The sequence below is a fragment of the Bombina bombina genome, chromosome 5, assembly GCF_027579735.1.
Source record: "Bombina bombina isolate aBomBom1 chromosome 5, aBomBom1.pri, whole genome shotgun sequence".
NCBI lineage: Eukaryota > Metazoa > Chordata > Amphibia > Anura > Bombinatoridae > Bombina > Bombina bombina.
This window is the reverse complement of record NC_069503.1, coordinates 518,171,322-518,189,167: the sequence shown is the minus strand read 5'-3', so window position 1 is coordinate 518,189,167 and position 17,846 is coordinate 518,171,322. Positions and strand designations below refer to the sequence as shown.

General features: G+C 36.0%; 1 protein-coding gene across 1 annotated transcript in view; it reads right to left on the bottom strand.

The window, feature by feature from the left end:
• NPSR1 (neuropeptide S receptor 1) overlaps positions 1–17,846 on the bottom strand; it is a 763,169-nt gene that overhangs the window by 394,146 nt on the left and 351,177 nt on the right. Inside the window, exon 3 of the mRNA XM_053715773.1 lies at positions 9,082–9,185. Within this exon, the coding sequence (XP_053571748.1) occupies positions 9,082–9,185 (104 nt within the window). The remainder of the gene's footprint in view (positions 1–9,081; positions 9,186–17,846) is intronic.

Genomic DNA, 17,846 nt, shown 5'->3' with positions numbered 1-17,846 from the left:
AACCCACCATCCACACACCCAACCCTACTCTAAAACCCACCCCTACTCTGAAGTTCAATCCTATTGGCTGATCCAATCAGCCAATAGGATTGAGCTTGCATTCTATTGGCTGTTCCAATCAGCCAATAGAAGGCGAGCTCAATCCTATTGGCTGATTGCATCAGTCAATAGGATTTTTCCTACCTTAATTCCGATTGGCTGATAGAATTCTATCAGCCAATCGGAATTCAAGGGATGCCATCTTGGATGACGTCATTTAAAGGACCAGTCATTCGTCGGGTAGTCGTCGGTCTGGATGGATGCTCTTCTTCGGATGTCTTCAAGATGGAGCTGCTCCTCGTCGGATGGATGAAGATAGAAGATGCCGCCTAGATGAAGACTTCTGCCCATCTGGAGGACCTCTTCTGCCCGGTTGGATGAAGACTTCGCCTGGCTTCGTTGAGAACTTAGGCCCAGTTGGGTGAAGACGTCTCAAGGTAGGGTGATCTTCAGGGGGGTAGTGTTAGGTTTTATTAAGGGGGGATTGGGTGGGTTTTAGAGTAGGGTTGCACATGAATAGGGTATTGCTTCTTTTTTTTCCACTTTTTTGTTTCAATGTCTTCTCTGGGGGAATTTGTCATCGTGTGTAGAATATTCTAAGTTTGGCTTTTTAAGCAAATCGAGTTAGCACGTGCGCCAAAACAGTTTCCTTTCAACTTGAAATACGAGTGCTACTGGACATTTGCAAAACGCTTACTTCAAGTAGAGTTAGCGCCCAAGAGGCAGCGTTAAATACCACTACACTTGTAATCTGGCCCTGAAGTGGGAGTAGGTATTTGTATTGATTTGTTTTTATCTATGCAAAAAGCTAATTATGTGAAACCTGCTGTGTAACAAATAAATTATTTTTCTTCTTGTTGAGGCCAAAAGCTCGGCCTCCTTGTAACAATATATATATATATATATATATATATATATATATATATACATTATATATTATTAGGCTGACCATATTGCCGCTTTAAGAAGGAACACATATGAAAAATACATATGTCAGGGCTCTTATACAAAACATTTCTTTAAACAGCCCTGAAAACAGCCCTGACATATGTATTTTTTATATGTGTCCCTTTTTAAAGTGGCAATATGGTCAGCCTATATATTATAGACAAACCCACTCAAACTCACACGCAGGCGCTCACATTGGTGTAGGCAACTACATAGACACAATTATGCCAAACTAGAAATAAATACCTAAAGAAATGTCTAATGTGGGTATATGTGTGGTGGTCTATTGTTTTTTATTAATATATTGTGATCACACATAAATACAACATATAAAACATATAGGGCTAGATTACAAACAGGCAAATTTGGATATTTGTGGGAGCACGATAATTAACCAGCCATTACAAGTGACTGGTTATTGCTACGGTGAGCTTGCCTTTACATAGCAGTCTATGAGAACTGTAAATATATATGTAAATATAAATATATTTGTATATAAGCATATACATATATATTTAAAAATGCTGCCCATCACTGTGCTACTTACCTCCTTCACTGTGCGAAGTTCTGATGCCATCTGTGATGGCATCAGAACAAGGCTCCCATAGGATCCTATAGAAGCATGCTCTCATGAGCGCAATGCTTCCTAGCAATGCGATTGTAAGCTCATGTTCGCATTGCGATTTACTTGTAATATGTTTTACAAAGTGGAGCACTAATATTGCTTGCATGCAAGTGATATTTAACGCTCCACTTGTAATCTAGCCCAAAGCCTCTACAACGAATAAAAAAAGAACTCACACATACACCAACCTCAATTTCCACCTTTTTACAGTCATCCACCAAATTTTATAAACACATAAAGTTACACAGGCACAAGGAGATCACATATGGAGACACACAGGCCCTCAAAGCCATATACACCCTGACATTCACACATAGATATTCCGAGCAACACACATACAGGACAGCTCCCTCAGGCACAACACATACACACTGGAAAACACATACAGATATTGCCAGCAACACACACTCATACAGAGCAGCTATCCCAGGCACCACACATACACACTGGAAAACACACATAGAATTTGCCAGCAACACACACTCATACAGAACAGCTCCCTCAGGCAAAACACATACACTCTGTAAAACACAAACAGACATTGCCAGCAACACACAATTATACAGAGCAGCTATCCCAGGCACCACACATATACACTGGAAAACACACAAATTGCCAGCAACACACAATTATACAGAGCAGCTATCCCAGGCACCACACATATACACTGGAAAACACACAAATTGCCAGCAACTGAAAAGTGCCTTTACATTGCAGTCTATGGAAACTGTGTGTTTTCATAGACTTCAATGTATATATATATATAAAACAAGTGACAGAAGGCAGCAGACACCGGCGTTTCTAGCCGAACATCCGGCAAACATTGAGTAGAGTGGCAGTCATTACACGCTACAGTGCTTTTCACTCAGGGTGCATGGACTGTGCAACCAACACACCGGAATGGCCTATGGAGTGTGGAGGCATAGACAGGGTCATGGAGTAGGCAGACATCACGGCAGGGAAATCACTGCTTTAAAGGGATAGCAAACACCAAAAATGTTATTGTTTAAAAAGATAGATAATTCCTTTATTTACCATTCCCCAGTTTTGCATAACCAACACGGTTATAAAATATACTTTTTACCTTGTATCTAAGCTTCTGCTGACTGCCTGCTTATATGGGATCTTTTGAGTGACATACATTTTAGGCAATTAGTGCTGAATCTTAAATAACTTCACGTGCGCGATCACAGTGTTATCTATATGAAACACATGAACTAATGCCCCTAGTTGTGAAAAACTGTAAAATGCATTTAGATGAAAGGCGGCCTTCAAGGGCTTAGAAATTAGCATATGAGACTACCTAGGTTTAGCTTTCAAATAAGAATAACAATAGAACAAAGCAAATGTGATGATAAAAGTAAATTAGAAAGTTGTTTAAAATTACATGCCCTATCTGAATCATTAAAGTTTAATTTGGACTTTACTATCCCTTTAATAACAGCCCGCCAACAGCTTAATATGGAGAGCGCCACTGATATATTGGGGGAGCTGAGCTATCTATTTATGGACTACGGTGCTGTCTTTGATGCAACAATACGCATGGAACTGAACCCCGGAGCTACCTATAAATCTCATCTGATTATTCACCCTATGGCCTCTATTTTGTCAAGCAGTCAACCGCAAATACGCTGGAATTCCGCAGCGTATTTGTGGTGAGCCTGATTCACCATAGTTATCAAACCCTACAGACTGGCAAGATCACACTACTCAGCTCCCTGATTTTGAAACAGACCAAGCAGATCTCCCAGGACCTGTACCAGTATTACACTGACATATGTAGGTGCAAACTGAATTGGTAGGAGATTGTTTAATCCCACTCCCAGAACCAATTCTGAATACAGATAGAAGCGGTAGGAGACGGGAATTCAACAGACAAGATTTTCAAATAAGTGCGCGCACTGATCATACTCCACACGGATTGGATAAGATTGGACACAGCAAAACAGACTGTAAATAGACCAGTTGGTCGAAGCATCAAGTGAAACAAAGTAGCTTCTAAGAACTGTGAGTAAACATACACTATTACCAGCTCTGAAGCCGAAGAATCAACAGTGAGTACATATTGAAATCACAAGATAACAACTATTTGGAATACAAACAAACCATACCAAAAATATCACTGTACCCAAACACACCACGATATAAACCTGGACTTTTTTATATTCATTATACATACGCTAAAGGAGAATAATGGACTGATATATTACTCATAATTACACCGTATATCAGAATGTACTGATTGAGAATTTAGAATTTATCTCCAGTATCTTATTGTATCTTTATGCATGTAAAACGTGGCTGCTAGTAGCAACATTATTGAAATACCTCTATCATCAGACAATTGTATCAATGTTTTTATGCAGAGTTACTAATATTAGTATATTTTATTGATAGCGACACCGGTGTCTAAATTTTACCTATACCGAGATATTGAACTGTCAATTTGTTTCTATTTTTATTTTTTTATTCCTATGTTATACATTAAAATTTTTATTTATATTTATACATAACCTCTTGTTACATTATTTTTTGACAAATTTCTCATTGAGCGAACATTGGGTCCCTAAGTGCAGTCTCCAAAGTATCGTCAAACAGTATTAGAACACCTACATAAGGTCACAATATAATTAAGGTTATTCGTATCAGTGAATACTGCACTCAGTATATTCTTCTTATTATAGATAAAATTCTAGCTTATTATAAGTTAAGTCACTTTCACAGTCAGCCTTTAGGGGTGCTCCTAACACAACTTCACTACAATACACCCCTTTGTTCTAATTTGTGAGGAATTAGAATCGTTAGGAAGCTAGTACTGCCATTCTAAGTATTAGTGTACACCCACTCATACCTACCAAAAATGTTATTGTTTAAAAAGATAGATAATTCCTTTATTTACCATTCCCCAGTTTTGCATAACCAACACGGTTATAGAAATATACTTTTTACCTTGTATCTAAGCTTCTGCTGACTGCCTGCTTATCTGGGATCTTTTGAGTGACATACATTTTAGGCAATTAGTGCTGAATCTTAAAAAACATTCACGTGCGCGATCACAGTGTTATCTATATGAAACACATGAACTAATGCCCCTAGTTGTGAAAAACTGTAAAATGCATTTAGATGAAAGGCGACCTTCAAGGGCTTAGAAATTAGCATATGAGACTACCTAGGTTTAGCTTTCAAATAAGAATAACAATAGAACAAAGCAAATGTGATGATAAAAGTAAATTAGAAAGTTGTTTAAAATTACAAGCCCTATCTGAATCATTAAAGTTTAATTTGGACTTTACTATCCCTTTAATAACAACCCGCCAACAGCTTAATATGGAGAGCGCCATTGATATATTGGGGGAGCTGAGCTATCTATTTATGGACTACGGTGCTGCCTTTGATGCAACAATACGCATGGAACTGAACCCCAGAGCTACCTATAAATCTCATCTGATTACTCACCCTATGGCCTCTATTTTGTCAAGCAGTCAACAGCAAATACGCTGGAATTCCGCAGCGTATTTGTGGTGAGCCTGATTCACCATAGTTATCAAACCCTACAGATTGGCAAAAGTAGAATATAGTGACGTAACATACGATCCGGCAGACTCAGTCCAACACAGATCGATGGTTACGTCACTACAGATGTTCAGAACGCAAGTTCGGCACAATCTGACTACTTTTGGTAGTTATCAAATACCTACCAGGTACACTCACCACTATTCCGACCCAGCGTACCTGGTTTTCAATCCGCCGCCCTATACTAAATTACAAATAGCCCTTAAAAGGGCTTTTTGCGGGGCATTGCCCCAAAGTAATCAGCTCTTTTACCTGTAAAAAAATACAATACCCCCAACATTACAACCCACCATCCACACACCCAACCCTACTCTAAAACCCACCCCTACTCTGAAGTTCAATCCTATTGGCTGATCCAATCAGCCAATAGGATTGAGCTCGCATTCTATTGGCTGTTCCAATCAGCCAATAGAAGGTGAGCTCAATCCTATTGGCTGATTGCATCAGTCAATAGGATTTTTCCTACCTTAATTCCGATTGGCTGATAGAATTCTATCAGCCAATCGGAATTCAAGGGATGCCATCTTGGATGACGTCATTTAAAGGACCAGTCATTCGTCGGGTAGTCGTCGGTCTGGATGGATGCTCTTCGTCGGATGTCTTCAAGATGGAGCTGCTCCTTGTCGGATGGATGAAGATAGAAGATGCCGTCTAGATGAAGACTTCTGCCCATCTGGAGGACCTCTTCTGCCCGGTTGGATGAAGACTTCGCCTGGCTTCATTGAGAACTTAGGCCCGGTTGGGTGAAGACGTCTCAAGGTAGGGTGATCTTCAGGGGGGTAGTGTTAGGTTTTATTAAGGGGGGATTGTGTGGGTTTTAGAGTAGGGTTGGGTGTGTGGGTGGTGGGTTGTAATGTTGGGGGTATTGTATTTTTTTTTACAGGTAAAAGAGCTGATTACTTTGGGGCAATGCCCAGCAAAAGGTCCTTTTAAGGGCTATTTGTAATTTAGTATAGGGTAGGGCTTTTTATTATTGGGGGGCTTTTTATTTTATTAGGGGATTAGATTAGGTGTAATTAGTTTAAAATTCTTGTAATTATTTTATTATTTTCTGTAATTTAGTTTTTTTTTTCCCCGTACTTTAGTTTATTTTATTTAATTGTAGTTAATTTAGGGAAATAATTTAATTGTAGTGTAGTGTTAGGTGTAATTGTAACTTAGGTTAGGATTTATTTTACAGGTATATTTGTATTTATTTTAAGTAGGTAGCTATTAAATAGTTAATAACTATTTAATAACTGTTGTACCTAGTTAAAATAAATACAAAGTTGCCTGTAAAATAAAAATAAATCATAAAATAGCTACAATGTAACTATAAGTTATATTGTAGCTATCATATGCCTAGATTTAGAGTTCTGCGTTAGCCGTCCAAACCAGCGTTAAGGGGTACTAATGCTGGTTTTTACCGCCCGCTGGAAAGGGTCTAACGCTCACTTTCCAGCCGCAACTTTTCCATACCGCAGATCCCCTTACGCCAATTCCGTATCCTATCTTTTCAATGGGATCTTTCTAACGCTGGTATTTAGAGTCTTGGCTGAAGTGAGCGTTAGAACTCTAACGACAAGACTCCAGCCGCAGAAAAAAGTCAGGAGTTAAGAGCTTTATGGGCTAACGCCGGTTCATAAAGCTCTTAACTACTGTGCTCTAAAGTACACTAACACCCATAAACTACCTATGCACCCCTAAACCGAGGCCCCCCCACATCGCCGCCACCAAAATTAATTTTTTTAACCCCTAATCTGCCAACCGCACACCGCCGCCACCTACATTATCCCTATGTACCCCTAATCTGCTGCCCCTAACATCGCCGACACCTACATAATATTTATTAACCCCTAATCTGCCCCCCCAACATCGCCGCTACCTACCTACACTTATTAACCCCTAATCTGCCGACCAGACCTCGCCACTGCTCTAATAAATGTATTAACCCCTAAAACTAAGTCTAACCCTAACCCTAACACCCCCCTAACTTAAATATAATTTAAATCAAACGAAATAAAATAAATCTTATTAAATAAATTATTCCTATTTAAAGCTTAATACTTACCTGTAAAATAAACCCTAATATAGCTACAATATAAATAATAATTACATTGTAGCTATTTTAAGATTTATATTTATTTTACGGGCAACTTTGTATTTATTTTAACAAGGTACAATAGCTATTAAATAGTTAATAACTATTTAATAGCTACCTAGTTAAAATAATTACAAAATTACCTGTAAAATAAATCCTAACCTAAGTTACAATTAAACCTAACACTACACTATCAATAAATTAATTAAATAAACTACCTACAATTATCTACAATTAAATAAACTATACTAAATTACAAAAACAAACAAACACTAAATTACAAAAAATAAAAAAAGCCCCCCAAAATAAAAAAATGCCCTACCCTATTCTAAAATAAAAAGTTTACCCTACCAGTCCTTAAAATGGCCTTTTAGTTTAGTTGATTTAATTGTAGATAATTGTAGGTAGTTTATTTAATTAATTTATTGATAGTGTAGTGTTAGGTTTAATTGTAACTTAGGTTAGGATTTATTTTACAGGTAATTTTGTAATTATTTTAACTAGGTAGCTAACCCCACCCCTTCAACCTCTGCAGCAATGCTGGCAGCAAAAATATGTCTATTTCCCAAAGACAACCTCTGGATATGACGCTGAGCATGTGCACTTAACTTCTTTGGTCGACCATGGCGAGGTCTGTTCTGAGTGGAACCTGTCCTGTGGAACCGCTGTATGGTCTTGCCCACCATGCTGCAGTTCAGTTTCAGGGTCTTGGCAATCTTTTTATAGCCTATGCCATCTTTATGTAGAGCAACAATTCTTTTTTTCAGATCCTCGTGAGCTCTTTGCCATGAGGTGCCATGTTGAACTTACAGTGACCAGTATGAGAGAGTGTGAGAGTGATAACACCAAATTTAACACAACTGCTCCCCATTCCCACCTGAGACCTTGTAACACCAACGAGTCACATGACACCGGGGAGGGAAAATGGCTAATTGGACCCAATTTGGACATTTCTACTTAGGGATGTACTCACTTTTGTTGCCAACGGTTTAGACATTAATGGCTGTGTGTTGAGTTTTTTGAGGGGACAGCAAATTTACACTGTTATACAGGCTTTACACTCACAATTTTACATTGTAGCAAAGTGTAATTTCTTCAGTTTTGTCACATGAAAAGATATAATAAAATATTTACAAAAATGGGAGGGGTGTACTCACTTTTCTCACTTTTGTGAGATACTATATATATATATATATATATATAAATATATATATATATATATATATATATATATATATATATATATATAGGAATGTCTATTTTAAAATGCATAGAACACATTCCCTTATGTGAAGAGCATTGGAATGTGAAATATGTACAGTACAAACACAGTTAAACACTTAATTAAATATGAATATTGCATAAATATGCATTTTTCATGTTTTCAGCTACTTGACTGCAAAGGGCTCCAATACACTTATGTATGTCTATATATGTATACATATGTATTTATGTGTTTATATGTGTATATATGTCTGTAAATACATTTATATATATATATATAAATATATATATATACACATAAAAATACATATGTTCACACATAAATACATACTTGATATGCATACATGTACGTATGTATGTATATACATATAGTGCTCAAGTGAACAAGTTTACTTTCATCTAGTAATACATTCGCTAACAGTGCCGTGCACAAAGAGCAGAAGTATACCCCTTTTTGCTCTCATGCAACTGTTAGCTCACCACTCATAACCTAGCCCTAAATTGGTATTTTAGAAAATACAACTTAAAAAGAATATTGAGGGACATAGCCATGCATAATAATGTAAACATGCAATGGAAGACAGTTACTTACCTGTAAGTAGCGGACTAATCGACACACAACATCAGGAGCCATGAAATTTCCAGTAAACCTCCATATAATATCTGTCATGATGCTTATAATACCTGTAAGATAGTCTTCAGAGGAAAAAAAATGCATTCAATATGATGATTTGTTAAAAGCAGCATATAAATGTGTAATTTTATTTTATATATGTCATGGCAACCTTAAAGGAACAGTAAAAGTTGAAAATTATTACACTGCATGTGGGTATTGCTTATTAATCCTTGTAATCATGTTCAAATCACTTCATATATATATATATTACTGGTTTGCTTAACCATCTCTCAATCTCAATTTTTGTATTATAATCTGACAAGCAAGTGATACAACCCCACCAAAGGAAAGCAACTCGTGCTGCACGTGACTGCGCTAGAGACTGTTCACTGCTTATTTCTACTAACAGCAGTGAGTGTTGTGCAATGAGATTAAAGTCAAAATTTAACTTTGTGATTCACATAGAACATGCATTTTAAACCTGTATTATCTCATCTCCCAAAGTATCCGTATCTTTTTTTTAAAAAAGCATACTGAGGTAGGCTCAGGAGCAGCAGTACACTACTGAGAGCTAGCTGCTGATTTGTGGCTGCACATGTAAATGCCTCTTGTCATTGGCTCTTCAAATGTGTTCAACTAGCTCCCAGTAGGGCATTGATGTTTCTTTAATGAATGATTCCAAGTGAAGGAAGCAAATTTCATAATAAAAGTAAAATGGAAAGTTGTCTAAAATTATCATGAAATAAATTATTTTGGTTTTATGTATCTTTAAAGGGACAGTCAAGTAAAAACAAAACTTTCATGATTTAAATAGGGCATGTAATTTTAAACAACTTTCCAATTTACTTTTATTGCCAATTTTGCTTTGTTTTCTTGGTATTCTTAGTTGGAAGCTAAACCTAGGTAGGCTCATATGCTAATTTCTTAGACCTTGAAGGCCACCTCTAATCTAAATGCATTTTGACAGTTTTTCACCACTAGAGGGCGTTAGTTCATGTGTTTCACATAGATAACATTGAGCTCAGGCACGTGAAGCTCCTAAGAGCAAGCACTGATTGGCTAAAAATGCAAGTCTGTCAAAAGAACTGAAATATGGGGGCAGTTTGCAGAGCCATAGATGCAAGGTAATCACAGAGGTAAAAAGTATATTATTATAACTGTGTTGGTTATGCAAAATTGGGGAATGGGTAATAAAGGGATTATCTACCTTTTTAAACAACAAAAATTCTTGTGTTTACTGTCCCTTTAAACTCCCTAGACTATAACGATTAGCACGTTGAACATATAGAGCAATCATTTTGCCCAAACCAATAAAAAATGAACACAACATTACTTAAAATGTTCTAGGTGTTCAATATTCAGGGGTAGGGTATCTAAGTCTCTCTGTATTGTTTGTAAAGCGTTACTGTCAGTAGGAATTAGCAGTGAATAGCCTCTGAAGCAGCTGGTATGGCTTGTGATTATCAGATTATAAAAACCTCAAGACACACAGGGACATAAAGACAAGTCAGAACGCAAGCACCAACCAGGTGTAAAGAATATAATTACAAAGTGCTTTGGACACCATTACAAAGGAAACTAAGCACTGCACAGTGCAATTAATTAGATGTAGTGTAATAATTTACATTGTTGACTCTTTTTGAAATGTTTAGAACAATGATAAGTCAAATACTAAAATTTCAATATTTTCCACAAAATTTTACTAAATATCATGTTTCATATGAAATTAAGAAAAACAAAATGTCCAACAGAAATGCATACCACAGTTCCAATCTTCAGGGCAGACCAACTAGTTAGATTCTCATGATATCTGAACTAGAACACGGGTGAAAGAATCAGCTGTTCAGTGACCATGGTTTAAAAACTCTAATCTATTTGTCTCCTGGTGTTTTTCTCTTTGTTACCATTGATGCAATTTGCATGTTAATAACAAACATCAATTTTTACACCTAAATAATACATTTTAATTCTTCTTTCTTGATAGGGTCATTACACAGGTAGGTATGGCCAAATATCTGTATTTAAAGGGTATAAATAAATGGTTCCCAAAGGGGGGCGTTACAGCCCCCTGGTTGGTGGTGGGATTATTGAGGGGGCACTTATAGGCAAGAGAGATGGAGGGGGGCACTGGAATTTCCAAAGGTAAGGGGTGGAAGAAGATGTTAGTAGGTCCCCTCAAGCTTAAAGACCTTAATTGGTTTTATCTAGATCTAATTAATCAGCTCATCAGTAATCATGGTTACTAATGTGCTCTCACCCATCATCTGATTATTTCACATCTGCTCTAGTAAACATATCATGAAAATCTGGCCCATTAGGGGAACTTGAGGACTGGAGTTGAGAAACGCTGGTCTAGATGTCTAAAGCAAAACAACTTTCTTGTATTTATTTGACATTGTACTGCTCTCTGCTTTTAAGGCTTTCCCTTTTATGATAATTTAGTTTTATCCTTAACCTATATTCTTTCTGATTTTGATAGATTGCAGCCACTTGTACAGAAGACTTGCACTCTTTGTTTTACCTGTGTTGTTCATTAGCACATTTTCTTAAAATTAACCATACAGTATGGGATTACTGTGTAGTAGCAGGGAACATAGCAAAAGTCCTGTTGTGCCTGTCTTAGTAGCTTTGCACACAGTAATCTGATGATGGTTTTCTAGTCTCCTGTTACAATAAATAAACTGTGCAGTGTGCGCTAAACAACATTTTGGCAAGTAGAATACATTTTCCATAAAGTTTATTTGTGCTGTTGTACATCTATGATCCAAGCAAATAAATCAACTCCAGATTTCTAAACATAGTGAGTTAAAGGGACAGTAAACACTACTTATATAATTATCTTAAAAAGATTTAATCCTGCTGATACGTCTGCAACCTTTCAAATATACTAGGTCACATCATATGGTGCTGCATTTTATGTTCAAACTGTGAATCTGGACCATTAAAAATGGCCCCCAAACTCAGCCCCTAGTAATTGACTTGCAAATATTTTTTCTCTCCGTGCACAGACTGTGGCGCTTGCGTCATCGGATCATCAGCCACATGACTCACCAAATTTGTGCATGCGCAAAGTCTATGGGGAATGAAAAATCCGGAACCTTTATCTAACCACTTTCTGTGCTGTGTCTGATGGACAGTGCAGAAAAGTACAAAGGTTATTGAAGTACCGTTTATTGTAAAACATAATACAGAACCTAAATAATAACGAACATAATTTTAATGATATAAAATTATATTACATGATATTACATGCTTAAGACAGTATATTTTAGAGCTGTGTTCAGATTAGGAAAATATTATTACGAATGTGTAATACAAATACATATCTTTAAAATACTTGCTAGAAGTGTATATATAAAGACAAAGAAGAACTTTCTCCTTGCATACGTTTACAAGATAATAGTCTTTATCCAAGAGCACAAGACACTTATGCACCAAGCCTTATTAAAAAGTAGAAATATTTATTGGATATACCTTAAAACAGTGGTAACGCACACGAAATCCAATAAATATTTGTACTTTTTAATAAGGCTTGGTGCATAAATGTCTTGTGCTCTTGGATAGGAGATGCCTGATGAAACAGTTTTACTGAGAAACGCGTTGCATTGTTTCTTTGCTTGTCCAAGTTTTTACTGGCACAAATATGAGTTGTGTATTTTACAATTTTATATAAATTTGTTTTTATTTTACCAACTCTGAGTGTCTAGTATATCGTGGAGCTACGCTACTATCAGGGAACGAATCCCTGACCCTGGTATCCTGCCTATACACCTCTTTGGTGTGTACACTGGGCCTGATGACCCCCTGCATTCTGGAGCTGTCTGTTGGACACTAATCAGCTAGCTGGACTGTTGTAGAAATCCAGCCTGTCTCTATAGGCATGATTGATTGTCTTTTCCACAAATGAGTACCCTGTGTTTACTTCTTGTCTGAAGTTATCAAGATTCATTATTGATCTGCCCCATTGGCGCCTCTATTTATTGTGTTTTTTCTAACAGATTGTCTTGTCCTGTATGCTGTTAGAGGGCTGCCTACTGAACACTTTTTCATCACGTCTACATCCCTTTTCTCTGGGGAATCTCCATCAAGCTGATAATATCTGGACTTTTTTCTGCATGTATGTTTTGGTGGTAATATCCCACTCATTATTGCAATTTGAGACAGATTGCTTTCACATTTTTCATTGCTCTTTTTGCATTGTGCATTTTTTATTTTTTATTGAGATATATCTAATTTACTTAGGATTTATTCCTTTGTACATATATAAATACTTTGCTGTTTACAATTTATAGCACCTCCTAGAGGATTTCAGGGAGCATATGATTGTTACCTTTGACTTCTTCAATTATTGCTTTTGCTGTTGGATAAGGACTATTATCTTGTAAACGTATGCAAGGAAAAAGTTGTTCTTTGTCTTTTTCTAAACACGGACGTGTCCCTCCCTGTGAATCCACCGTGCAATTGCGGATCCCCAGGTGTATACCTTCCTTCACGCTGTAGGGCAATAGCGTTGCTTTCTTCCAAGCACAACAAGGTAACTAATATAGTATCTCAATCCCTGTTTGCATATAAATAAGTAGCGCTCTTTGCTACATTGCTCTTTGTGAGTTATACCTGTTACCGTTGACACTGAAATTTGGTGTGTGTTTGTCAGAACCAAACTGAATATCTAAAGTCCAGAATACACTGAAAACATTGCGTTTTTTTCTTCCTATGAAACTAAGAGTTTTTTGCATTGTGTTTAAAGCAATGTACTCCTCTGATCTATAAAGAAATAGACAGGGGATTTTCCAATGGACTGATCTATTAGTGTGCTGAATACTACATAGCTATGAAAAGAGGATAAATGCTATGTTAAAAATTGACTGATACCAGAAATGATTACAGCACATTATTGTTACTATTTTTGACTCTACACATATACGTATATTAGAAAAATAGCACACACCACAAAGTGTACCTATCTATATAAATATAAAAACTAAACAACTCAAGACACATTATGGCACAATCAAAAGCCTTGGAAGACATTTTCAATAGAAAACTCACATTCAAAGAGAGACAAAATGAACTATCACCTAATCAATCATAGATGTATGATTTACGTCAGTTATTTCTCAAAATGGAAAATCTGAGAATAAAAGAATTTAAGCTATTGTATGAAATTATATATCTCAACAAATATATAAAATCTGCAATTATTCCTAGAGGTTTAAGGATGAAAACATTCCCCAATGTGGACAAAGATGAAGATAAAGACTTCATGAAAGAATTGAATGAAACACTCAGTGAATGTTCCCTTAAATCGATAAATAAACTTCTGACCAACAAGAATAAAAAAAGGACAAAGGTATTGGAAGAAATAAAAGAGTTACAAAAGTAAATGTTGCCCCTACAAACACATGAGAAATATTTTAAGTATGATGAAGAGTTGGCTAAAAATCTAGATGATCTAGAACAGGATCTTACATCAAGGAAAGATAACAAAATGCTCAGAGATGAACATGACTATGCACTTGATGTAGTATACAATTGGAACACTTCAGAACACACTAATAACAAAGGAAAAAATACTAAAAAAGCCAACAAATCCAAAAAATATCATGGAAAACAAAGTAACCAACAAAAAGAGAAAAAAGTTAATTTCTCAGACTCAAATTTCTCAGTAAGCAGTAATATTGCATTAACACCCATACAGGGTCTACAGACACAACTGATCCAAACTCTCCAGAAACTAATAATCAAAGTTATACAGAACACCTTGGAGCAAGAAAAAAAAAACACGAGTAGACCCAATGATAGTGATCTGCCAAGTCCAAATGATAAGGATGAAATAATATCAAAACAGTCAAAAAAGTCAGAAAAACAGTAGAAAAAAACTATGACGAGAAGATATACACAGTAGTGAACTTATCCAAATATCCATTGGACAAACATGAAATGGAGGTCCTGGAGAAAGGCCTGGGATTCTCACCATCAACAACTTTGACCTTTTTCGTGAGAAAATTAGTATTAAAAAAGCACTTTATGCAAATTCAAAACACTGATAGTTCACAGGTACATACTCTATCTGCGGTAGATAGAAATGAGAGCCCGCATCCAGAGATAAATGAGAGTCCACTTCCAGAAAGGAATGAGAGTCCACTTCCAGTTTTAGGTGCAATACAACCTACTAACATCAATATTGACCTAGATTTTGAAGATGCTAGAATAGAATAGATACTTGATAATTTGGGTAATGAATCAGCCAGCGTAACAATTGACACCTTTGCCCAAAAAGCTACAAACAAGCACCTTAAATCAAAAAGTACTTTTTACCCTCTACATTCATGTAATAACTATATTGAGATGTTCCAAGAAAAAACACATAGAGACTTGGTACAATTACATCAATACACCAAACAGAATAATCAAAGACAAATGACCACTAAATCAAATTTGACATATAAACAAAAGCAATCTCTGAAGAAACTGGTTGATAACCAACACATAACAATTACCCGGCTGATAAAGGTGGATCCATAGTGGTCAAAGATATAACTAAGTAACACAGAGAGGCATTAAATCAACTTAATGATAGCAAAACCTGTAAATTGCTTCCCAGGAATCCTACTGGTGTTTTCCTACTTAAATTACAAAAATGATTGGACTGGGGGGAACATTTGGGCATATTAAATAAAAAGTTATGTGAGTATCTATATATAACACATCCGGTAAAAAGCTAATTTTCGACTTGTTCCTAAAGTACATAAAGACCTATGGTCCCCCCCAGGTCGCCCAATAGTTTTGGGGGTTGGATCAATGGGTGAACATCTGGGTGAGTAGCTTGATAATATTTTACAGCCATACGTCCAGATGATCCCCAGCTTTGTCAAAAACACTACTCATGTGATCAATAAAATGGATAAACAAATTTGGGAAGACAATTTTAAGTGGTTGACAGTTGACTTTTCGTCACTATATATTTATGTATACTCCATGAACTGGGGATTAAGGCAGTTGAAAATCATCTACAGGTTAGAAGTAGCTTCCCAAATGAATGATTGAATTTGTTTTGGAAGTATTGAGATTTCTGCTCACCCATAATTTTTTTATGTTTGACTCAAATTACTACCTTCAGATATGCTATACGGCAATGGGGGCAAAATTTGCCCCCGCCTATGCAAATCTCTTTCTGGGGTGGTTCGAGTCTACATATATTTATGGTGAGAAAAACATTTATAATGGTTATATCAAGTCGTATATGATATATATTGACGACTTGATAATAATTTGGTCTGGTACTCATGAACAAGCAAAATGTTACTTGTCTTACATTATTTCTAATTCTATGAACTTAAAATTTACCCACAATATGAATAACCATACTATAGAATATCTAGATATTGTGCTAAAAGGTGAGAAGGGTAGGATTACATCAGAACTATATAGAAAAGAAATTGCAGGGAATACAATTTTAAGAGCAGATTCCTGCCACCCAAAACATCTAAAAACTGGAATTCAAAAAGGCCAACTGATCCGAATTAGAAGGATATGCACAGATATAGATAATTATGATAAACATTCACCAGAGTTAGTTCAAAGACTTGATAAAAGTGGATATAATAAAAAGTCTCTCAGAACACTAAGAGATAAGATAAGGAACATGAATAGAACAAGTCTTTTACAAAACAAACAGCGAAAAAATCGGAACTCAACAAAAAATAAGGATAATATTGGATTCATAACACAATTTAGTAACCAATTTGCCAAAATTAAAGGCATTATACATAAGAACCTTTTTATTCTAACCCTAGATCCCCAGTGTAAAAAGATCCTGGATAAAGGTATCAAATTCATTCCAAAACGAGCAGCTACTATAGGTAGCCAAGTGATCAAATATGTATATGGTATAGATACCCCCACTAGAGAAACATGGCTGACAAGGGATTTTTTTTGTTGTGGCAGACATTGCAATGTGTGCATTCGCTGCAAGACTGATAGCAAAGTGATTTCATCAGTTAACAACTCTATATATAACATCAAATATAGACTAGACCGTTGTTCAAAATATGTGATCTATGTGATCACATGTAAAATCTGTGGAAAACAATACACAGGTTCCACTAGTAGGAATCTAATGGACAGGATACATGAACATCTTACATCAATAGACAAGGACCCTCCAAAAACACCTGTAGGTAAACACAAGGAAGGCAAAAATGCACTTATGTTTCAAGCTATAGATTATGTTACTCCAAATAAAAGAGGAGGTGACATATATAGGAAACTACTGGACAGAGAAGTCCAATCGATTCTTAAACTAGAGACCAGAGAACCAAAAGGGATAAATTTAAGATGGGATTTGGACCTATATCAAGACCTGTGATAACATGTTTCTTTACACGTAGATAACATCTTATATATAATATAAAAAAAACACCTACCCTGTTCCGTTCTCTCCTCTCTGGAACAAACTGACTATAATATGTAAAAAACATATAATAATTCATTTGTAAAAAGTAGCTACTAATAATGAATGATGTGCTCTATCATTCTAACATACTAAACCAAGACACCTCATCCAATATACAGTTATAAATAGGACTAAAATTTGTAGCAAAGAACCAGCTAATACACAATATATCTACAATATTGTACAAATCAGATTACTGATTAATATAATATGTGTGTATACTTTCTACCCTCGTACATCTATAAATCATCATAAGATTTGACTAAGTCTGGTTATATATGGTCTC